The sequence below is a fragment of the Meleagris gallopavo genome, chromosome 9, assembly GCF_905368555.1.
Source record: "Meleagris gallopavo chromosome 9, MGAL_WU_HG_1.1, whole genome shotgun sequence".
In the NCBI taxonomy this organism is placed as follows: Eukaryota; Metazoa; Chordata; class Aves; order Galliformes; family Phasianidae; genus Meleagris; species Meleagris gallopavo.
Genome location: NC_139412.1, coordinates 4,065,141 through 4,089,536, shown reverse-complemented (window position 1 = coordinate 4,089,536; position 24,396 = coordinate 4,065,141). Strand labels below are relative to the sequence as shown.

The 24,396-nt window shown below is 43.3% G+C and overlaps 1 protein-coding gene across 5 annotated transcripts in view; it reads right to left on the bottom strand.

Annotated features, from left to right (window-relative positions):
- The window catches only part of LOC100548859 (integrator complex subunit 6-like), a 34,876-nt gene extending 30,463 nt beyond the window's left edge, over positions 1–4,413 (bottom strand). For 2 of the 5 annotated variants that reach the window (XR_014885032.1, XR_014885033.1), the window contains exons 1-2: positions 4,000–4,163; positions 3,843–3,920 (exon numbers count right to left, since the gene is read on the bottom strand). Coding sequence is in view for 3 of the 5 variants with exons in the window: in XM_085230771.1 (XP_085086897.1) it covers positions 3,843–3,920; positions 4,000–4,139; positions 4,186–4,318 (351 nt within the window). In the remaining 2 variants the exon portion in view is untranslated. Of the gene's footprint in view, positions 1–3,842; positions 3,921–3,999 lie in introns of all 5 variants that reach the window. The other 3 variants (XM_085230769.1, XM_085230770.1, XM_085230771.1) reach the window with 2 other exon arrangements.
- Between the last annotated feature and the right edge of the window lie 19,983 nt (positions 4,414–24,396).

Below are 24,396 nucleotides of genomic sequence, written 5' to 3'. Positions count from 1 at the left end.
TTCCCACGCTGCTAGCACCATTAATTCAAGAAAAGCTAAAGAAACTGTCCTAATAACTTGTCCATTTAAATCATTACGCGTGCTCAAGTATAGAAAAAAAAATACATTTGCAGAAATTAAGTTTTAATGAAAAGCAACTGAGCAAATACAAAGCAGAAAAAGTCACAGAAGTCCATTATTGACATATCTGCAGTCTCTGAACTGCAGATTGTGGGATTTTTAGGAAAGCAGAATTGTAAGTAATATACTTGCACTGTTTTTCCTCCCTCCCCTACCTGGTATTCCATTATCAACCACTTTTTGCTCAAGAGGTGGGGTTGGCACATCCTGAATGAACACCAGTGTCAGGTTAAAGCATAGATAGGAAGGAGCAAGCTTCTACTTCCAACAAGCCCTTAATACAGCCTTCAAAACAAGGATGTGTTATATTCAAAGAATCCTATAATACATTTATCCTAGTCAGAAGGCCAAGGATGTCGAACACTGTCCCGGACAGCAACACTGTTTTTAAATCCACTTTTCTCATCCAATAAAACTAGGAACATAAGCGTGTACATTCCTTCAATACCTAAAATAAAGCACTACTGTTTTAGTCGTAATGGACACCTGCCACATGCTACTGGATATAAAGGAGTTATACTGTAGATACCATTTGTTCTCCAAGTGTGCTCAATACTCAACATGAGAACAGACAACCCGAATGCAGTGCCACTAACACACCACTAGACTGAGGCAGACGCACCACACAGCATCCTACTTACAATTTCCATCTAGAAAGTCTCTTACCTATAGCATAAACATGAGGCTGCAGTTCTTACTTCAAGTAACATACTATCTCTCCCTTCTACAGTGATCAACAGAAGTTACAGACAGCCATCCTGCTGACTTGCATAGGATCACATCTTTGGATACACACGGGTTTATACATTGCATATGCACAGCATGCTTTTAAAATATTAAAAAATTGCCTTTACTTGCAGAGAATTTTGATAGTGCAGTAACACTTGCAAATGACCGCAGCACAAATCACCGCCTACACGTGATCGCAGAATCAACCACAGATCACAGAATGGTGGAATGTGATGGTTCAGAATGCACCTTAAAGGTGACTCAGCTGCAAGTCCTTTCATGGGCTGGCTGCCCCCACCAGGTCCGGATGCCCAGGGCCCCATCCAGCCCAACCCCGAGCACCTCCAGGGGCTACGCAACAAGCGAAGCAAAGCAGCTCCAAAGGCATTTGCTCTGAGCGAAAGGTGCTTAAGAGATTCCCTTCCCCTCCACCTTACTGTCTCTGCTTCCTGGGACACCTGTCCCTTCAGACACGTGCCACCCCAATGCTTCGCAGGGCCACACCACACACTCAGCAATCCCATTTCAGAGAATTGACTCGGAGGGCTCTGAGCAGTCCGTGGCTCCTCTCACAATCGCTCCCGCTGTCACATCTCAAAGCACTTCAGACCCTCCATGCTGAGGATAGTTCCAAACACATCACCTCACTGCACAAATTTTAGCACGCCGTTTGTGCTGTAGCAGAAGCCTTCCATTTAGGCAAAATGCCACCACATGCACCATGTTCTCTTCTGATGTTCTTTCCCACCAACAAGGAACCAGCACTGTTGTTTTAAAATATTCAAAGGCTGCAGGTAAACAAGTTCTGAGCTATACAAAACCAGTTCATCTCAATTAACCCACAAGATTATTTCCTTCGGTTGTTTTACTGCTAAACTTAAGAACTATCTGTGAGATTACGATGCACACTAATCAAATTACATAAAGAAAAAAAGAGGATAAAGCGGTCCCTGAACAGAACCAGCCGCCACTGCACGTACTTGGAAAGCAGGCCTGCAAAATACATTCACTTGCCAACTCTGTTTTCTCTTCTTCTAAATCAACAGAGCTAGTAAAACATCATCTACAGCATTTAGGAAAGAAACTAAGCTTTACTTCTTTTAGAAGTGCTTTATAGGATGTCCAAAGATACAGAACCTGGGCCAGACTGAAGTTTTTCTCAAATAACTCATGAGAACTACAGAGGGGCACCACAAATACAGGCAAAGGACCTGAGAACGTGCTTTCAGCTGGGAGCAGTATAGTGGTGTTGCTGTAAAGATCTCTCTGCTGAATGAGAGACAGGACAGCAGCCGAACCATAGCAATTACTGGGGTGCTGTGATGTGGTCACGCAATGAAAGGAGAAAGCAATCTATTAACTACAGTAAGCATTGATTTATTGGATTGGCAGTCTGCTCAGAATGATGCTTTAGGGTTAGGGTCCAATCTGAAGGTCAGCATACTAAAAGGAAACATAATCTAAAAGTCAGGTATTTGTGTAAGAACTGAAAGGTGTTTTTTCCTCAACTATTTACTGTATTACAAATATTATCTAACTGGACAACAGGTATGACACAGTCCTGTTTGTTTCAGGACTTATTACTAGAACTGGGCACACAGATGTTCATTAGTGCACTATTTTAAGCACAAGGATTTTCTTCATCAGATCTGAGCATAGCACGTGATAATAACCTGCCACATTATCACACAGCTCTCCAACCAGAAGGGTCACTTTTAATAACCATCTGTGGAAAGGTTTCTCCCTCAATCTTAAGATCTTCCTTTAAAACGCTTGACACAAAACTAGGATGGAACCTTTACCTCAGGAAATTCAGCTCCCTGGGTCTGTGTGACACTTGGTGTTTGTGCCCAATCGACGTTTGCATCCACTCACAAACTGGGATCAGGAAAAAGACGTGTGCTTTATGTCTTTTAAAGAGATTAAAAAGATACAAAGCCACTTTCTAGGCCAGGCCAAGGCGTGTTTTGCACATCTGAAGTTTTTGCAGCAGAAAACTAATGGTTCCTCGTCACAGAAATATGATTATTTCTGTTCCCTCTTCTAAAAAAAGGGCAAGATGTAAAAGTAATGTAGTGCAAAGAGGTAAAAATAACATAATAAATGAACCACAAAAAAATCTTTCTGCTTCCTGGTGAAGTTTAGCCATGTAAATACACAGCTGACGAAAGGAATTGTGAGCTAAAGTTCCTTCATTAAAGGACAGGGGCACAATCATCATCAAACACTGCTTTTTTCACAACTTTTCCTTGGGAAGTTCCAGCTGGGGAAGCAGGCAGGAGCCCACTGCAAGTGTGCACAGGGCTTCCTCTGGCCTTTGCGCCAATTCCTGCGTGCCTGCCGCTCTGTTTGTGGTAACCACGGCCCTGACGGGCGGCTGCGCAGGAGAATTCTAACCCTGCCACGGCAGAGACGTTCTCCGCAGCACGCTTTGAGCGCTCGAGATGCGAGTTTGACGCTTTCATCTGCGCCACCGAACGGCCTCACCGCCGTTTTCCCTCCGGCCGCGACCTCGTGGCGCAGCCGGCAGCGCAGCCCGCCGCGCGGCAGGCCCGGCACGCGGCCCCTCCCGCTCCGTCCCCGCGGCCGCAGCCAGACGGGAGGAGGCGGCACCGCCGTGCGCGTCCCCGCGCTGACCGAGGCCGCTCCCAGGGCCGCCCTCGTACCGCGCTCGGGGCTGCGCGGCGGCGCCGTGCGGCGCGGCCCCGCGGGAGCCACCGCCTTACGGGGGGCGGGCGGGCAACGGCCGGGGAGGCGGAGCGCGGCGGGGCGGTGAATCACGCCGGCGTACGTCTCCTCCCCCCCCCTCCTCCATCTCAGCAGCGCCCTCAGCCTCTCTCCTCCATACAAAAGCAAAATGTCCGCCATCTTCACCAGCCGCTGCCGCCGCCGCCGGGTCGGCCGGGGCCGCGCCGCGCCGCCTCCACGCGACGGGCGGCTTCGCGGCGGGGCCGGGACGGCGGCGCGGGGCGGCGGGGAGGGGGCTCGATTACCTTGATGCAGTAGGGCGGCTCGTCGAAGGTAACCAGCATGTACCTGTCGCCGCGGCTGGCCGGGTCCCGGGCCCGCAGCTGCGGAGAGAGCGGAGAGAAACGGCGTGAGCGGGCGGACGGGGCGGACGAAGGCGGCGGCGCCCGGCCCCGCACTCACCTTCATGAAGATCTCCACGGCGCCCTTGGCGATGTCCAGGTAGCTGGTGCCTAGATACGCCCGCTGGTTCATGGAGGCGGACGTGTCTATGAGGAAGAGGAGGATCGGCATGGTCCAGGCAGAGCGCCGGCCCGCCGGGCACCCTGCGGGGAGGAGGGAGCGGGCAGCGGCTCACCGCCCCCGGCCGCCGCCTGTCCGCCCGCCCGCCCCGGCTCCGCTCGGTCCGGCTGCGGCGCGTTACTGAGCTGCTGTGTTCGCCGAGACTCAACTTCTCTTCCCTGAGGTTCCACCAGCACCATGTGACCAGCGCGCACGCCATTGGCTGCGAATTATACCCACATTTGCATATTCATGAGGAGGGAGGCAGGGTGAGGAGGGAGGTGCCAGAGGAACCCTGCGCGCGCGCACACCTGTCAGCTCGCCCCGCCCCTCTCCGGGGTTCCCCGCCCCTCGCCCCAGGGGCTGCCCCGCCCGGCCCGGCCCGGCGGCGGGGGGAGCTCCGGCCAGGGGCTCGGCGCCTCACGTCCCGCACTCGGCTCCGGCCTCGCGGCACCTACCCCGAGGCTCCATATCTCCCCCGAGCCGAGCCGCCGTCGCCCCACATCTGCCCGCCGCGGCCTACCCTGGCGGCCTGAGCAGGCGTGGAGCAATGGGGCTAATCACCTGTGATATAACCGCTGTGCTCCCGGCCGCTGGAGGTTTCACTTAAGCACTAAATCCTCAGCCCTTTCATTTGCTGGTTTTCTGGTCAGGCAACAGTTGTCTTCCGGAGTTCCAAAGCGAGGCGGGATGTGGGGGTCTCACACCTCACCGTGTGCCGATGGGGCACCCAGCTGAGAGCAGGGCAAACCACAGCCAAACATCATCCACAGCCAACACACTGCCATCCCCACAAACACCTCCATCCCCACACCACATACCGCTCCCCTCTCAGGTGGGGGAATTCAAAACCACCAGGCCTCAGTTCAGAGCAGGCAGCTCAGCCGGGCCCTGCAGTCACAGCAATGGCAGCGCATCGGGCAGCATTCGGTGCCTGTCTGCTTGCAGTTGCTCGTTTGCTTCCAGGATTGGATCCAAGAAACACAAAAGCTGCACTGTCAACATGAATCTTAGTTAGTAATAATTAAGTAGCTAATAATATTTTCCAGTGTTTTTACACGCAAAGGCTCTTTCTGCGTATTTTTTCTTGCTCTTCATTCAAATAATAAGCAGAGGCACAGTTCTCACTCTGTTTCTCAGAGCTCCTTGGGCAATAGTTATTTCACAACACCACAGGTGAACGCTAAAATCCCATTACAAAGCATTACAAAATGCAAAGGTTGGTAAAGATACCATTACCCATGCTGATCAAAATAATCAGATGTAAATCCAGGTAATTCAGGGATGCATTTGTTCCTCGTGGTCACAGAAACGATCGGAATACAGGACAGTGCCAAATCTCCACACTGCAGAAAGAGGTTTGTGGGGGTTTGTTTTAAAAGCTTCTGCAAGTATTTTTCACATCACGTTATCAAAGTATTTAATTGTAGTGTGCTTTAAGTGGATTAATTAATAGTTGAGAAGCAGCTTATTTTGAAAACAAGTACTGTCAAACTTGGAGCCTCTCCATTCCATTATCAAGGCCCTCTCTGTAAGTTACATATCTGTGACTGCAGCTGTGTTTAAAGTTTCTGAATGTTAGCAATCATAGCAGAAATGCCAGGAGGGATAAACAGATAAATAATTTTATGTAAGTATTAGTGCATATCAATGGAGCCAGACTGCAGGAACAGGATTTGAATCTCTACAGATAAGGCAAAAATGCTGATACCATATTTTTTGTACTGCTGCACGTCAGTCTGGAAAGACAGCTCCCAGATAGGAATAGATTTACTAAGGCCTGAATGGAAAGTAAACTATTGGTAGGAGGTGCCAGCTAATACTGCTAGGTTCCTGCACTGAGAACTTGATGAGGCCACCTATGCATTTCTCTCACATCAACCAGATGAAGTCAGAGACTAACTTTTGATTCCAGCTGATCTCAGCCAATTCGAACTGGCAATCCAGGGGCCTCACGTCCTACAGTGTCCTAGAGCCAGGCTGCGTCAAATGCTAAACAATTAGAAGTTCATACCCTCACATTTTCATGTTGATTTTTTTTTCTTTTAACCCAGACTGCCTGAAATTCGAAAGCCAGTTCTCTCACATTCAAACGTAATATTTAAAGGTCAAGACAAAACACTGTTTCCAGTTTCAGAGGATGACCTTTCTAAGGGCAGCAGCAGGCAAGGTTCACATACTCTCCCTCTCTTGAGGATTCTGGCTTTTGGAGCTTGCTCCTGCTAGATACCACAAAAGCTACAGTCCAGCAATTTTCTGGGCATTATACAAGTCATTTACTTAAAGAGTTTTTGTTGTTGGTTTTTTTTTTAATTACTATTACTGAAAATAATGGACACCGCAGTTGCTAACATGTATGAATGCAGTAAGAGCAACTAGTTCTATACTACCACCACTCTATAGAATTTCTCTTTTTCAGTGCTGACTACTTGGCAGCTATGGTGACAGACATTTGTTACATCTATAAGTTCAAAGTATTCTTAACTTTCAAATGAAATTACACTCATTTTAATTTCTTTAGCTCTGATCGTTAAAGAAATTGTCTCTAAGGGGAAATTAACCTGAAGAGCTACTGCAGATTAAAAATAAAAACTTGTGCTAAATAATAACTACTCTCACCCCTCAGCAGTTAGCCATTCTTAAGCCAGACAATGGAAGAGAACAGGCTTCTTCTGCCACTATGTCACACAGCCCCTTCTGGAAAGAAAAAAAAAATACAAAAACAAATACAACAACAAAAAGTAGACGAGTATGTTCCAGGATATTGCTCAGCAGCACTTTTTTTTTTCCTTTCTGATTTTGTAAGTACACTACATGCTTCCACAAACTGTAACTCGGCCCTACAGACTTCTGCCCCCTTCACTTGCTCCATTTTCCTTTCTGTTATCCCTCCACTAAAGACATGTCAGAGCTTGAAAGTCAGTCAGCTTTCTACAACATTTGAAGAGCGTGGGTTTGCCGAGTAGAGGACAGTAACTGAAGCTGAGGTGCAAATCCCTTATTACTGTGTGCCTTCAGACTTTGTGTGAACCTCTCATGGCACTTGAATTTCTTTTCACAGGCTTCAGTGAATTCAAAAATTCCATTTTCAGATGAAGTATAAGGAATAGACAACAGATACATGCCCTGTCTGCAGCCCATTTTCTGCTGATTTATTGACTGTGCATAAATACAGCACTATAACTGTCATATTTAACCACAAAGAGAAAGCTCTATGCTCAGGAAAATAATTCAAGGAACATCTGAGAGTTTCATTAAGTCATGTCATCTCTTCCATGCAGTAAAAGACGCCTTTTAGTGAAGGGGAAGAGTCCAGCCAGCATTGTTTCCTCTCTTTCTCTCTCTCTCTCTCTCTCTCTCTCTTCCACCCCAAACCCACAGTTTAAGCCTTTGCTGTACATTACAGAGGCCAGGAAGGTGGGCAAGCTTGCATTTCAGTTCTGTTGCAACCACACTAAGGAGAGATGAGAACCTCCAGCTACGCTCCTTGTCACACAGCCATTCCTAGAAAGCTGCTGCCAGCAAGGCAGCAACAGTGCACAAACACAGCTCCACAAAACAGACTATACTGTCCTGTCCTTGGCTCTTTCAGGAAAGAAAGCAGAATCTTCAGGCCCTCACAGGGCTGCCAGCTGCATCCACCAAAGAGTATCATGGTCCAGAGGGCTCCCAAGTGCCTCTCTGCAAGGTTTTCATGTGAACATGGCTGACACTGCCTGTGGTCCAAAGGTAAAAGACAGATCACCACTACCTGCATAACAGCAGGTACATTTTAATTTCTATTTTGCTTTAAAGACCAATGAGAAGGCTATGAGGAAGTGATTGATTGCATAAGATGGTGGATCGTTTTGCAATAGTGGTAGATAAGCAAAACTCTGACAAAATGTCTCCGAGGAGAAGCTTTGAACAGCAAAACATGCTGTAACAAACTTGCAGAGGCTCTCCATGTGAGAGCTGATTTCAAAGTCCAAGAATCCCTCCACAGAAGAAACAACATCCAGAAAGTTTGAAGCAATAAAAAAAGCAACAACAAACAAAAACCATTCTGACTACTGGAAAAGAAACTGAAACAGTAGGTGTAGCAAGCTGGAGAGATGAGTTACTGTAAACGTGAAGATGAGAAAAAGAAATTAGAATACTGCACATACCTATGCATCTGCAGAGAGATACAAAATCAAAAATACGTGCCTCAGCTCCATGCATCTTTGTGATCAAACTGCAAATAGCATCAGATTAAGACCCTGCAAATCTCACTGAGTTTTCCCAACGAAGATTATCATCTCTTATGCATGCTGGGAGACAACAGAGAAAAGAACAGGAGAAGGATTTCTGGCAGCCTGAGGCAGGAGCTGTGTGTAGCAGGCAGTCACAGCCACAACAAGCAGGGGCTCAGAGGCTGGAGGAGCCCTGGGGATGCTCTGACCTGTAGGTGCATTTGAATTGACAGCCAGCCAAGAACTGTGTGAAATTCCCCGTTACTTCCTTTTACTGGTCTTATGCTAAATGTTGCTAAGCTGTACCTGGGAACTGGGCCAAATCAGCTTGAGAATCTTTGGATGAAAGGCATTATATTAAAAATATATATATATATATAATATTATATATATATATATATATATATATATATATATATAATCTGGAGTAGTACCCATGGAAAGCAGCAATATGAACTAAATGAATGTGCAAAGTAGCAAGATTTGTTTTTTATTACATTCTACGAGGCAAAATATAAGAATACTCACATAGGCTGGAGATCTACTCTGAACTGAGAGATTTCACCATAAAGGTAAAGCCACACCTGTTTCATTCCTGGACACAGTTATGGCTTTCTACTATATCATATATGCATGTCTTGCCTGCAAGAGAAGTTACCCCTTACAGCTTTCAAAAGTATCTCCAACAGAGAAAGTTTACCTAGCCTGATGGTGCATTCCACATCCTGCCTGCACCTGGTCCAAAGCACACCAAGCCCCACTGCAAGTCTCAGGGAGCCCCAAGTTCCATACGTACCCATGACTCTGGTTTTGGTCTGTGAGTCACTCTTCAGCCCTCAGCATCATTTCAGTCCATGGGGGAACACCCACTACCCCAGCCAGCACAGAGTGGGGGCACAAGGTAGTGTCTCAGAAAAAACATCACTTTAATAGATCATCATTTTCACCTTGCTGAAATTGAATTTTTTAGTGGCATCAATACATTTATCATTATTTAGTTGTCAAGAAAACAAAACTACAACAAAACAAACAAACAAAAAACCAACACAAAGCTACCGAAAACACTGTGTAATGAAAATGCATATGGTAAAATACAAGGCATTTACAAAATGTTAATTTTTTCCCCTAGAAGAGTTCAGAATTTTATTCTAATGACTATTTTTCACAGAAGATGGTAAAGAAATAGAGGATTATCTACACAAAGCACAAGCTTTAGTGCTACGTAAGCTCTTACTGTTCCTGGTACAGACCTTCAACCAGCATCTTCTGCAGCTACCTGGCCTTCATGCCTTGATTTTCCCAAGCTGCACAATGACTTATTTTGCTGCTATCGCTCCTCACTCTGCCCCCAGTCTGAAAGCCACTCAAAACTAGGCCAAGCCCTCAGTAAAAAGACAAGAAATCAACCCTGCCCTGTACTTCTCTCAAGCTAATTTCAGACATGATCTAATGAGTGGGTGGTAACAAAACAACAAGGCGGGACAGGAGAGAAAAGCCCAAGGAGCACTGTTGGTGTTAGAAAGAAACTCAGCAAAAACCAAGTGCACAGGAGAACAAAACAAAGGTTCTTCAATTTGTCAATAATTATTTTTATTTTAGATAACCAAGGAAGAGGAGGGAAAGGCTCACCTCCTTAAGTATCCAGTAAGTGTTTGGAACAAGTTACCAGTAAAAACATAATCAGAGATAAAACCTTTGTCTTGTTAGACCGGCTCCATGCATAGGGTGACATGATGAAAGGAGATGGCAGGAGCAGACAGTGAGGTGCAGCAGAACTGCCAGCAGGACAGACCGACAGACCACACGGGAAATTCAAAGAACTGAGAAAGGGCAGCAAAGGTGTGCAGAGTTTTGAAGATCTTGAATCTGATGCAGTGGGGCCAAAAAAAAAAAAAAAAAAAAAAAAAAGGCACAAGGTAGAAAACTGCAAGTCTGCCAGAATGAAAGGACAGCAAGGTGTTCCTAGCAGATGCTTTCCCATGAGTCTGAAGACACCTGCATTTGCCTCTCTCAAACTCGATATTTATGCCAGATGGGAACATAGAGAAGACAGCAACTTTTTATTTAAGTTTTTATCTACTTCTCCGTCTCTTAAGATTTACCCGTGTCAGAAGATGCACCACTTACTCTGGACTAAATGAGGGAGGAAAAAAAAGCCACAAAGAAAACAACAACAACAAAAAAAAGCCACCAACCCACACATTCTGCTCTCTGTTCCTGTTTAGCTCTGCTGACGTTGCTCAGTACAGCCTTACTGAACTTCCTGATCTCCCAGGTCCCAATTTTGTCACATCCTTGCACTCAATCAAATTCTGTGCATTAAGCTTGAAGGTTTGCTGGCAGCAAAGGAGGACTTCAAATCCAGACATTTCTCCTGTTTACTTGCCGTGTGGTCTTATCTACTTTAGGATATGAATGCAACCTCAAACTGGAGAGGTTTACAAGAGCAGAGTTTTCTCTTCCTTTCAGAAATTTTTGGCTTCTAGGAGCTGAAGGCTAATTATTTTAGCACAAAGAGGGACCAAATAATCTTTTAACCATGGTATTCCTGTATAAGGTTTCCTCAGCAATTCTACCTGAGAGAAAGAAGAAAGAGCAGTAATAAGAAGTCCACATTTATCTTTTTGAGGTACAGAACAGCTTCACTACAAGAAGAAATTATATAGGCAAAAGCTCTTCAGGTTGGAAAAAAGAAAAAAAAAAAAAGATGACTGCAGAGAGAAGTGATAGCAGTCTATAAAATCCTGAATGGAGATGGGAGATGCAATGTAACTGTTTGCTTTCTCTTCTAGTATAAAAGCTGAAGGAGCATCCAACAAAATCATTATGCAGCAGGTTTAAAACAAACACACCCAAAAGAAAGTACACTTTCATACAGTCCATCATTACACAGTGGCAGTCATTGCTTCAAGAGATTGTGGAGACTGAAAATGGATTTTAAAAGACATTACACAAATTCATGGACAGCGTGATCAACAGCAAATAAATACAGTAGGTAAATGAAAGTTCTGGGTTTTCCCAGAACCTTTACCACACTGATCTCCCAAAGCCAGGAGGATACACAGGATACACCACGCTAAGATGTTTTTGCATGTGCACTTTTTCTTCATCTCTAACCATCTGTCACTGGCTGTTCCTGGAAACAGCGTGGCAGTTCCTGTTGCTCAGTGCTGAGCTACAAGGCCAAGTGTTGCATGTTAGTAATGAGTAGTCAACAGTTCTCTGCATTCTCCTGCTTGGCTCTTTCATATCTTCTGGCAGCCTTTCTCTTAAGGTAGAAGATACTCCTGGCAAAGCTTCACAATCCACCCAACCCTCCCACCATTTTCCCTGCAGCAATGATACAAATAATTGTGTAGAGAGAATGTTGCATTCACTCTTTCCAGTTAAGTGCAAATCTCACATTAAAACAAGGAAAAATGTAATTTATGCTTTTGCATTTAATTGTGGCCTCTGTATCTCATATTCAGTTTTGAAAGAGAAGACAGTGCAGCTGTCCTCCATCCTCAGTTAAAAAAAAAAAAAAAAAAGTCCCAAGTAATAATTTGATACTCTTTACAAAACAGTAGAGGCATATTAAGGCCTCCAAGCAACCACTCTCCATAATTAAGTGCAAGTAGCAATTTACCTGAGAGAGCAAAAATGCAAACAAAAGAAAAAACAAACTCCACCTTGAAGTCATTCAATTTCATTTAAAAAAAAAAAAAAAAGTAACTTTAATAAAAGATTTTATATGCAACAATTGTAAGAGACAAAACTTTGCAATTATGATTTTGTCCACCCTTTTTAAAAAAGCTATAATAATGCCAGTTCTCTTCCAAACAATTTCAGAACAGCCGGAAACATTTTCAAACTTTAATCATTCCCTATTCAACTAAATCCATTGTCTTTGCAAGGAAAATCCAACTGAACAGGGAATTTGTGCCAGCCATTCCCCATATCACATCATGCTCATTCATCACCCCAGTACTTCTCCAGCTTTGCACAACTTATGTACTGTAGTATCCTTGTGCCAGTGGCAGGCAGCTTGTCCCTGACACCCAAGCATTCCCATCCTTTCTTGTTGCTCCTTTCAATATCCCTTCTCCAACATCCCCTTTCCTCCCAACACATACACCTCCTGCTCCCTCTTTTTACCACTCTGCAGCAGGACAAAATAGAAATAGAGAAGAAAGCAGCAGAGTGGGGGAAAGAACAGGACACGATGGGTGATCAACCCTAGGCACAGACTTTACGTACGCACAGGAAAGAAAACAGGATTGAAGATCCGTGAAGGAAGATCACAAAAACCTAATGATGGCCAACCACAGCAGAAGTTTGCAATGAGCCACTGATGACTCAAGGTTTCCATAGCACTTGTATTCTCAGCTTTGGATCACACTAAACAAAAAGTACAAAATAAGTAGTACTTGCAGTAAGGCAAAGGTGTCCTAAGTTGCCCAACACTGCTGCAACTTGGTTCTCCTGGGAAAAGAGTCACTAATACTGGACTGTGCCCTACGAGGTTTAATATCTCAGTCCTTATGATTTGGAGATTCCTACCAGGACCACACAGCCCTTTTTCCCTTCTCCCCAGTTCCCACTTGTATTAAGTAACACAGGCAGAAGAGAAATTAAAACTGCAGGAAAATAAAAGTATTAAAGTAAAACAGGGAAAAGATACTTGGAAAAAGTAGTCATAAAAAAAATGTAGAACTGAAGGCAAACAAGCACACAGAGAACCACAGTTCTAACAAGACTCCTCCAGAAAGAGCCAGAATTACACAAGATATATAAATTATTCAACTAAAACCATGAATTGCCCTTCCACAGATATAACTGGAGCTTACCTGAGCCATGTGGCAAGCACTCACAGTCACCTTATATATCTAAAATGAGCATAAAGATACAAGTTAACTTTTTCAATTTAAAAATCAGCACCAACATGTTTTTTTTTATCCATTAGACTACTCAAAACAAAAATTAATAACAATGTATTATAACTCAGTGCACTAAAGCAAATCGCTTCAATAGCAACAAACGAGAAAGTAGCCTCAGTGTTCTAAAGAGAACTTCAGTTAAATACAGACATTCCAGTTAATAGGCTTTGACTAAGGATATTTTTGCTCTAGGCAGTCTAGCCTGGTACACTTTGAGCTTAATTCTCAGAGTTATCAATCATTTGAAACTCCGGATGAACCTGGTAAGATCAGGCCCAGCTGTCCTGAAATGGTTAATCAAACTGGCATACAAAAGGAGGTGAATCCATTAAGATTTTGGCAGTCAGGGATTCACCAGCAGTAAGACTAAGAGGGCAGCAGGACCCTAAAATCCAAAGATATTGCCTCCATCTCTGGCAGAGCAACGAACAGAAAACAGAAATACTCTGATAGCAGCATCCACCACCGAGCATATTCTTTTCCATATGTGGCACAAACTGCTAAATGCAGTACTGCATGAAGAACAGTCCCCGAGATTGAAGAGAGAGCAGGACAGCACCTGTAGTTATGTGGGTTGTGGCTCCTATAGGGAATGCTGCTATGGCCAGTGCATTCCTCACTAATTAAATACAGTCCCTTGGCTGCCAGCCAATTACCCCTGTAACCCTCCCATGGCTATGCTTGAAAACCTGTGGTCAAACAAGGGATATGTGGAGAGCGTAGAAGGTAAGTAAACTCAAACTTAAAGCCTTGCTGCATACCAGATAAAACCATAATATTTCTCTTGCTCATCTACTATTTTCAAAACAAAAGCAAAGGATATCTGTTATCAAGCTGAACTCTTGCTTCCCGTCTTGCAAAGCTGCAGCTTGCTGAAGCTCAGACTCAGAGGCCTGTCCCATGGCTCCTTGCATCCAGGCTCTGGTACCAGCACGTTCACAGGATCACAAGCTAAGGCAGCTGGTGATGTGGCAAACAGGGAGGGCAGTAAAAGAGGGTAGGGCAGTGTTACAGCAGTGCTACAGAAAGCTGCTGCACTTGCTGCAAGTATAATATGCAGACTGTTGTAGTCAGTGCAACTCTTTATCGAAGTACAAAGTGAAAATCTCACCTTTTTAAAAACTATTCTTGAAGCACTATACAAAGCTGTCTGTGTATAAGCATTATATTCAGCTAATCTTTTAGTCAAGAGTGCTATCTAATTTCATAGACCAGGTCTACACCATGGCTTCTTTCTCAATATTTTTTTTCCCTAATTTCATTAAAATGAATGAAATCTGAGGTCAATGAATGACTTATGAGCTTTAGGGTTTTGCTAACTGTTCTTTCCTACTGAGATTTACTTTCTCATCATAGCCTAATTGTTAATTTCACAGAGCTATACAACATACACATGCTAAACAGGCAGCTGGCAGTGGCCATATCCTGACTCCTGCCAAAATCCACTTATGGGGATCTAAATAAGCTTGGTAAAAATCTTCACTTTGTGGCCACTCTCCAACAAAGAAAGCACGCAGGCACGACTCTCACATCTAGGTCTCTCCACAGATACTGCTTTCATCTTAATTTTTCACCTTAATTTTTATTGGTACATAGGAGTTTCCTGTACCATGAGCTGGAAATTGCTTCTGTTACATTTCCAAAAGACATCAGAGGATAGCAATATCAGTCACTGTGTCACAGAGACCATAAACAAATTTTAACATGCAATAGAGGAAAAAATCCTGAACAAAGAGCTAGCATGACAAAGCAACCCAGTCCTCCCTCTGAAAACACTATTGCTTATTGCTTCCAAGGTCAGTGGAACTGTAAGCAAGCTGCTTTAGCAAACCCTATGAATTTACATATGTCAATGTTCTGAATTGTTAGTTTGGAAGATATTTGAAGAATGATTAAGCTCAGAAGTAGGCAGGCCTCAAATACAGCAGCTGAATGAAAACTCAGTGAGCTTGTGTGGCACTGAGGCTAACCTGCTGCTTCTCTAACAGGTTCCCATGCTATCTGAATTTTGAGCCAAGAGATTAAACGTGACAATTTCCAGGGACCTCAATGAAGAAAGTGTATGAATTTCTGGCTTCAAGGTCTAGAGGCTATTTGCTGTTACCTCCAGAGGACCAGACCTTTCTCCAGTGGCTTGAGCCTTGAGATGTCCACCTCAAAATCCTGCACAGCAAGGAAGAAAGTCAGAAACCTGGCCTGAGTTTCTTAGGGCCATGTTTAATCTCAGTATCAACAGACAAGAGGAAGCTCTATGGATGAGCTTAGATCTGGTCTGGGATCATAACAAAGTGAAAGCCTTCTGTCCAAGCACAGTTATGGACATATCAAATAATTAAATTATTTCTTTGTATGAAAGTTGTGCTTTTCATATCTCATCAAAGGCAATAAAGGAGATCATAAATGACCAGCAAGATTGAGAATCAGTGATGCGTTTGTATTACTTTTGTACTTGCCAATATTTTGGTTCAGTGACAAACATTAATCCCAACTGTTACCAGTCATATAAACAAACACATCCAATATGCTTCCAATGGTTCAAGTGTTTTATTCTTATTCACTAGGGGAGAAATTAAATCAGTAGGATTCAAAGGTACTTTTGTCACTGAAAATCACAGTTGACTGTTGTTTGTCCCATTTTCTTTACCAGTAAAGAAAGCATAATTTTGATTATTGGTCACAAGTTTGATTTTTTTTTCAGAATTCTTACACCTACTACATTTCTAATTTAAAGGAGGTGGCATTTGCAGCCTGGTTTTAAATGCTTATACAGGGCCATAGAGTAAGTATATAACAGAAATTACAGCAGAATCTCTATTTTGTTACTTGCAATAATAAGCCCTTTCACAACTATTCAGTGCTGCCTCCCTTACCTAAACAGGAAATCATAAGTGCAGGTGGTTCCAGTTTTCAGATTATACGATCCCAGCCTTCCTCTTTTGTTGTTGTTCATTCATCCTTTTTATGTAACTGTTCCCTTAGCTGTGAAAAACATAAAGGTCAAGATGACACTGAACTGTATCATTTGGAAGAATTATCAAAATTGTGGATAAAATTTAGCAGATTGCCACCCATTCTCCTGAGTTTTGGGAGACAAGGTGTTTTTTTAGTAACATTATGCTAAATACAACCACTCCAGTGAACTGCACACCAAATACTTCTGCCATCAGATTTGCTGCCTATGATTGTGTATGCCACAAAGCTATACAAAGGAGAGCTGCAATTAAATGGCATATTCTTGCTAATAGCAAGGTCAGATAGCAGTGCTGTTGTGTTCAATAAATTTGGTGGATCCAGTTTATATCTCACATTGCCATAATGTTGGTGGTATTATTTTACCAACTTTTATTCTAGTATAATCCAAAGTATCTCACTTGTAAAGTGTTTTTTGTAGTAAAAAATTTCTTGTGAGTGTAGTAAGGCTGTAGAGAATTTATCAGTATTTACTACAAAAAGCACAAAGAAACTAAAATGGAAGTGCTGTATCTGCACTGTCTGTACTGTTAGCATCGTATTTGGAAAAGAAGCAACCCAAAAGCTGTACTAGACCAGAAATTTTGAGAGGATCTGTGTGTCAGTTTGTGCTGGAAACACCTTTGCCATCAAAGGCCCACTCTTATGGTAACTGAATCTTTCAAGAAATCAATAACTTTGTCAGATATTCACTTCAGGGGAAAAACAACATTTCTGAGAGCATCTGGTGTCACTTCAATATTTTTCCCTTCAGAACAATTTTTCAGTATTGAGCCATGCAGCATAGTGCTGATAAATACTGCATATCCACATTACAGTGCAACAGATTCTAAATTTCAGTAAATCCATAATGCACGTATTTTCTGAAAGTTTCAGTTACACTCCAAACAACCTACTAAACTTCACAGATCTCTTAAGAGAGCTCTCTCCCTCCAGCATTCACCATGGGATTTCCTGCTCTTCCATTTCTCGTTGCTGAGCCAGGAGTTAGGTGGGCAAGTCCTGAAAGGAGAACATGGCAGAAAGACAGCTTGTGGGCTTGCTGTGATGGAAGAGAGCTGCACTTCAGGCTAGAGCTCAAGGCACCCAGCTTTCACCACGCTCACTCTCAAGCTGTCACACTCTCACCTTTCTTAGCTGCCATCAGTGTGTTTATCAGGCAAAAGTGAGGAAGAGGTGAAAAGCAGCATGTGGAAATGCCAGGTTGCAGCAGGAGAGCTGCTGGGCCTGAGCAGTGCAGGGGCACAGTGGGCAGTTCCTCCAGCAACTCACTGCTCCCAGCCTGTGTGCATGCAGCACGGCGCTGGCAGGCTGCTGCTGAGTGTGTCAGAAGCTCTGAAAGAAAGGCTACAACTTCAAACAGTTAGAGGCTGTGCTCCAGCAGGGCTGCAGTTAGTCTTCATTTAGTCAACCTCTGCTTTCTCACAGAATCCCCACAGCTCAGGTTCAGAACCATCCCCTGCCTTGCACTCAAGCAGCATGCACACAGAGCTGTGATTAAACCTCAGGGCAGGCCACGATTCTCCTGCCAGCCCTGGCAGAGACATGGGACTTTTGTGATGTTTTAATGAGTTTCAAAAGGGAGATTCTATTTAAGTGAAAGCTGGTCATAATAGATAAAAAAGAAATTAATTTCAAATCATATTCTTCTATGTTTGCATTTCCGAATAAACATAAATATCCAGGAGAACAACAGGCAATGTGAAACAAGATTTATAATGTGCTGGTACAAGCTTGCATGTGAGCCAGTCACAGGTGACCAATATGGTGACTGACACTACAATTTAGCTTTTTATGCAGCTTAAACGAGCACTCAGTTCTGCATCCTTTCATGACAAAGTGGCATTTCATCTCACAAGTAGTTAGCTTTAGTTCAATAAAAGAAAGAGTTCCCAACAGGAAAAGGCAAAGTAAGATGAGGCCTCCAAAAAAACACCAAAAAGCCCCCCCACCAGATTGAAAGCATTATTTGAAAAATGAAATATTAATACGGGCAAGGCTTCCAACCAAATGTTTCCTTTGGTATTTGCACAAGAGAATGTTATACCTCTAGTGGCAGTAGGAGTGAATTACTTAGTATGCTGACTGGAAAATTCAGACTGCAGTTAAGTAGTTTCCCCATCTTGGATACAGGTACATACAAAAACATATGTCATTTTTGAAAAATGACATCTTAAATTCCCATGTCAGTAATTCACACAGCTGAGAGCCTGAAAGTCAAGCAAAAGACACGAGTAGGCCATTCCAAGTTAAATACTATAATTCGTCCAAATAAAATGACAGAACAAACTCACACCCAGAATTCGGATGTGCCTATGGCTTCTGCTGGTCACCAAACACCTACCCTCAAAAGAAAGTCTGTTACAAAAATGCTAAGGTACAGTTCATCCCTTCAAATACATAGGAGGGCAAACTGCATGCTACAGCACTGCTGGAAGACCCATTATCTTACATTTTGGAGTGAGGTGTAAGGCAAGACTGGTGCACACTGTGACAGTGCGAGGAGCTGTGTCTGTGGACACACATCTCCTCCCAAACCCAGCTGTGTTGACAGAAGAGTCCTCCCTCAGTCTGCCCAGGGGCTTGTGAGCATTGCTTTGCAAGAGGTTACCACCCCTCTGATCTGGATATACTTGTTCGAACACTCCCTAACCTCTTTCAGTGAATATCATCTGGGCCAACAAACACTTACTACTTAAAATGTTAGGCCATGCTTGCACAGACATTCTTCTTCCTTGCAAAGCAAGTTCCAGCTATTTCTGCACCCCAGTCTTTGGCTATGCCATTCAACCTCAGCATCCCCTACTGCTATAGATCAATGCTCTGTTTTCCATATTTTCATAGGTTTTAAATTGGACTCCTTCCATGCTCCCGACTTAACATTAACTAAACGTTAAGGTCTATGCTGACACAATGGAGGATATGGCAAGTGGTTGGAAAAAATGGCCATGGGGTCCCTAGGTCAGATTTGTCCAGAGGAGAAATGTTTACAGAACCATGGCCCTTTGCATTTGTCCCTGGGAAATGACAAGATTTATTTTACAATCACGTCACGAACAATCTGAATCTCCTGTCAATGTCATGCTCTCCTGATCCATCAAACCGAGTTGGATCTCCACAATCAAAGCTCTTTATGGACTGAGCCTTAGTGTAAGTAACTGAAGATGTGGCTACTGCTGAGTTGTGTATTCCCATATCTGGTTCAGAATTCTCCAAAAGCCTGTTGCTTTTTAAAGCCTTGGAGCTACAGGAGTCGCAATAATACCAGATGGAGAAATAAGCTCTAACCCCTGTGTATGCAGTTTGGGTACAGGTAGTATCTATGCTGATCCTGTCCTCTTCAAGTCAGTGTCTGAAGATTATCTGCACCTCACAAATTGCTGGCAGCAGCAAATGCCAAATCCAGAAGCTTTCTGAACTTCCAGATCAGAGATAGCTCCAGCCCATATGCCTCCTAGATTTTAATTTCTGTAATATGTTCACCACGTACCAAAGGTTGCACAAACTAAGCACTAAGCACAAAGGTATCTGCTATCAGCAACAACAGTATCTTGTTCTCCGCTCCCAGCCTTTTAAAAATCCTCCGTCCTGCTGACCTTAATAAAGAAAGAGTTCAATAGCAAAGACGTGTGGTTTCCAGATATAATCCCAGCAGAACTCCACACAGGAACCCAGAACACATCTCAGTTTCATGCCCAAGAAACACAGCGTGTAATGTGAAGAGTCCTTCAGAAAGTAGCTAGGATCAGAAAGAGAAGGACAAATGGTACTTGAGGTCAACTTTAAAGACAAATCTGAATATCAACATAGGCATTTGCCAGCAGGATAGCAGAGCCCTCAGTAAGGCTGCCCTGCCTCCCCACTGTATAGCTGCACAAAGACTTAATAAGATGCACACGTAGAGCAGCTGAGCAGCGGAGGTGTAGAATGGATTGTACTGAGAGTGAAGCCATTAATAAGATTTGTATAGCAATGCTTTTTATGTTAATCTCTAAAGAGTTTGCTTTTGTAACATTTAACTGATAAGCATATAATCTAGTTTTAATTTAATCTCTGCAGGTGTTTCCCAATGGTAAATGTTAAATTTTTATTGCTTCCTTAGGCAGCAATAATAGGGAAAATCTCTTTAAAGCTCCTACTGTCCATTTGTATGCAGATAGCATCATATTTTATAATAACTGTAAATCTGTCAGGAGAGCCTCTTTCTTTGGAGATGACATTATAAGTGTCAACCCTGAAGTAAACATATTTGGAAGGAAAATGAAGTAGAGATGTTATTAGAGGTCTAATGAAACAACCGTAAGTGCTGATTTCTAAGAGATGTATGCACACATCCTTGAAAGAAGCAGAGCCCACGCTGAGTTTGCAGGTTTTGATGAGCAGGACAATGGAGATTCTCAGCAGGTTCCAACACACAATACAGAAATAGATCCTACACTTCATAAAGATGATGACTATCTATAAAACCCTCAATGATTGCTCTCTCTGAGGTTTCTAAATGATTACAAATATCATGTTGTCTAAGAACCAATTATGGCTTCTTTCATATAGCTTCATAGAACAAAGGATACGTCAAGAACTCCAACATCAATAAGCATAAGCTCAGACACCAAGTACAAGAAGCAAATCTTGATACCTGCCTGAAGTATATTTGGGCAAAATTCACTCAACGTGAAACCTGAGTTAAATGAATGTTTAGATCTTACACTGGCTTTATTCTCAAGAATGAGCATGCATGAAACCTGTCCTTGTTTAACTTTAGTATTTTAAAGTGAGCTATGCTTTAGGCAATAGTTTTCCCAAATCACTGTATCTACTCTGAAGGAAATACAGCTTTCTGCATGCTGTACTCACCAGAGGAATGTCACAAGGGCCATTAGTAGAGGCACAGAGCTAAGGTAAAGGACTTCTATGCTGGAACTGGCTTGCTTCCAAGGCAGCTTGGAGCATGGGCAGTTGAGAGCTTTCAGATGTCTTTACTCTCCTGTATAGACATGCCTTGAAAGAGATTACACTTTAACAGAGGTTTAGATATTTCCTCAACGGCGCTTAGATATGTGGCTCCCAAGGTCCACATTATTAGTCATAAAAACAAACACTGTAACCCCTGACACAAAAAATACATGCTAGTACATTTAAGTCCCAAGTGACATAGAATGGGAATGCAGCACGCTGCCACAGAGGGGTGGAAATATCAAAAGTTGCCTCAGAAGCAAGTGAAAAAAAAAGCCAAAACTTTTAATGGGTGATTTTGGACAGTTCTTACTCTTATTATAAGTGAGAACATTTATGCTGCTTTAAAAAGTGCTAGTTTGAATGCAGTATTTTTTTTCTTCTGGGAGTCTTTTAAAATGAAACAAATATCTTTTATGAAGTTGCCTGTTTTTTGTGTTGTTTTCTTTTCTAAGCTGGTATTAACTAGAAAACTCAAAACACTGTCCACAGAAAGACAAGATAAAAACAACACAATATGGGTGTGAATGGAAATAATGCAGATACGTCACCTCATTTCCTGAGGTATTTGAAAGGAGAAGTGGATTTGCAATGCTGTGCCATGGAGAAGGCAACTGTCAAAGAAAACAAAATTCACAGAGGTAATCGGGCATTAATGCTGTTTTTCTCACAACTTAAGAAAATCTCCACAGCAAATGAGTTTAGAATCTCACATATAAAGTATTTAAACAGATGGATAATCACCACAGCAACCAAAAACACTTCCAGAGAAGTCATTCAGGAGCATTCTGTATTTGCAGACTCCGGTCTCAGGTTTCTGGCAGCAAGCAGGCAATATTTTATGTACGAAAGACAAGCCAGTGTTTTTAGGTAACTCACAGTGGTTTCCAAGGTAGGTAGAAAATCAAGAGGACCAAACATAAGCTGCAGGAATAGAACTTCTTTTTAACTCCTCCAATTACACTTACAGTGCACTTACAGTGACCTGACAAGCTTTGTCACATATTCACTACTGCATCTTATGTCTCTCTTCTTTGGATCTATATTTCTGACTTCCTCCTCATCCACATATTTTTTCTCACTTTTTTCTCTGCCTTACCAGCACTGCAGAAAGGACTGCAGCCTCAGAGTGCCTCTGATCCAGAACACAGTTATTCTGGCAAAATAAAGTAAACTGAGAAGGAGAAATTGAAAGAAACAATAATCTGACAGTAAAGAACTTCACATAAATCTGTGAGATAATTCTCATCGTTGCCACACATGGCAGTAGTCTCCATTTTCCACATCTCAGATGAGCAGCCTACAGACAGCACATGGCACTCCTCTTTTCAACCATCTGAAATAATGGGCACTGCTGGCAAGGCAGCAAAAAGAGAGGCAGGACTGTATCAGTCTGGGTTTGGACATGCTTCACACCAAAAACTCTGCATCAGTGAGTTTATCAAGCAGCTCCGCAGTATTTCTGTATGTATCAGTACTTGTTAAATAGCAGCAGCACATCCATGCATTCAATAACGTCCTGCATGAAACACAATCTCTCTCAAGGGCCCACTATTGCAAAATTGTCAGTGACGTGGAGTGTGTGCTCTCTGATGCATCAGGCACAGCAAACAAGGACGGAACACTGACTCCTACTCAGTTGTACACAATAGCTTTCACATTTAATTGGAGTCAACACAGGGCTTTTAAGATACCAAAATAACTCAAAACAAAGCCCAGTGATAGGTGAGTGGAAAAGGAGGAGCCCAGTGTGATTTCTGATTGTCAACAAGCAGTCAGTAAGTGTAAACACCATTAAAAGTGGGACAGTAAAAACAACCAATGTTGAGTACTGGAAACTCACAGAATCACAGAATGGCCAGGGTTGGAAGGGACCTCAAGGATCATAAAGCTCCAACCCCCTGCCACATGCAGGGCCACCAACCTCCATGTTTAATACCAGACCAGGCTGCCCAGGGCCCCATCCAGCCTGGAAACCTTCAGGGATGGACGGGGCATCCACAACCTCTCTGGGCAGCTGTTCCAGCACCTCACCACTCTCATAGTAAAGAGCTTCCCCCTGACATCCAACCTAAATCTTCCTTCCCTCAACTTAAAATCATTTCCCCTTGTCCTGCTGTTATCTACCCTTTCAAAGAGTTGACTCCTCTCCTGTTTATAGGCTCCCTTTAGGTACTGAAAGGCTGCAATCAGGTCACCCCACAACCTTCTTTTCTCCAGGCTGAACAAGCCCAGCTCCCTCATCCTGTCTTCCTAGGGGAGGTGCTGCAGTCCCTGATCACCTTAGTGGATCCAAAATGAGCTCTCAGAGAAGGCCAAAGTCTGTAAATCAGTTTGAAAACAGTGATTCCAGCTTATTTGTAAGCATTTAGGAATACTACTTCTAGCCGATTGAAAGTTGTTAAGACACAAAATAAATTACTAGTTTTCACTGCACAGACTTCCAGAAATCGACAGGATTATAATTCCGATGTACATTTCCACTGTAATATTAATTTGTGGCTATAAAACTTCCTAATGAACTAAAGCAACGATGAGACCTGCAGAAGTATTTGGTAAAAGATAAGCATTAACACATCTTGGCTCAGCTGCAAAATGAATACTTTTCTTTTAATCCATCTTTCATGACTTTTAACAGACAAAATACATTGTTTTCTGTCCTGCATTGCTTCATGACATGAAATGCCAATGGCTGCTTTTTGTTTCATGCAGAACTGCAGTCGTTTCACTCTGCTACCAGGTAAAAGATTTTGCAGCCCTGCTGGCTTGGAAGCCTTAATTATAAATCTTAATTATTCACCTGGCCCGCAATAAAAGCACTGCAGTGTCCATCTTACAGCTGTTAGTGACCTCACACACTGACTGCGGGGCTGGATTTTTCGCTCCATGCCGTGCTAAGAAGCCCAAGGCAAAATAAAAACAAAGGCGATAACGGACACTGCATAAAAGGAGCCGAAGTCCACAAACAGCTTGACAAAAATGAGGCCGGTAAGTAAATAAGAGGAACACAGAACAAACGTAACTGCGGAGCAGCTCACAGGATCCACGCGTCGCTTCAGGCGTTCTGCTGAACGACGGCCTAAGGGCACTGCCAGCCGAGGGGAGGAAAAACACCCCGAAAGCGCCCGCAAAACGACCCAGAGCGACGGCTCCGTGCTGCCCGACCGACCGACCGACGGACCGGCTGACATGGCGGTGGGAGGCGGGAGCGGGGCGTTGGGGGCGGGGCTCGCTGACGTCTC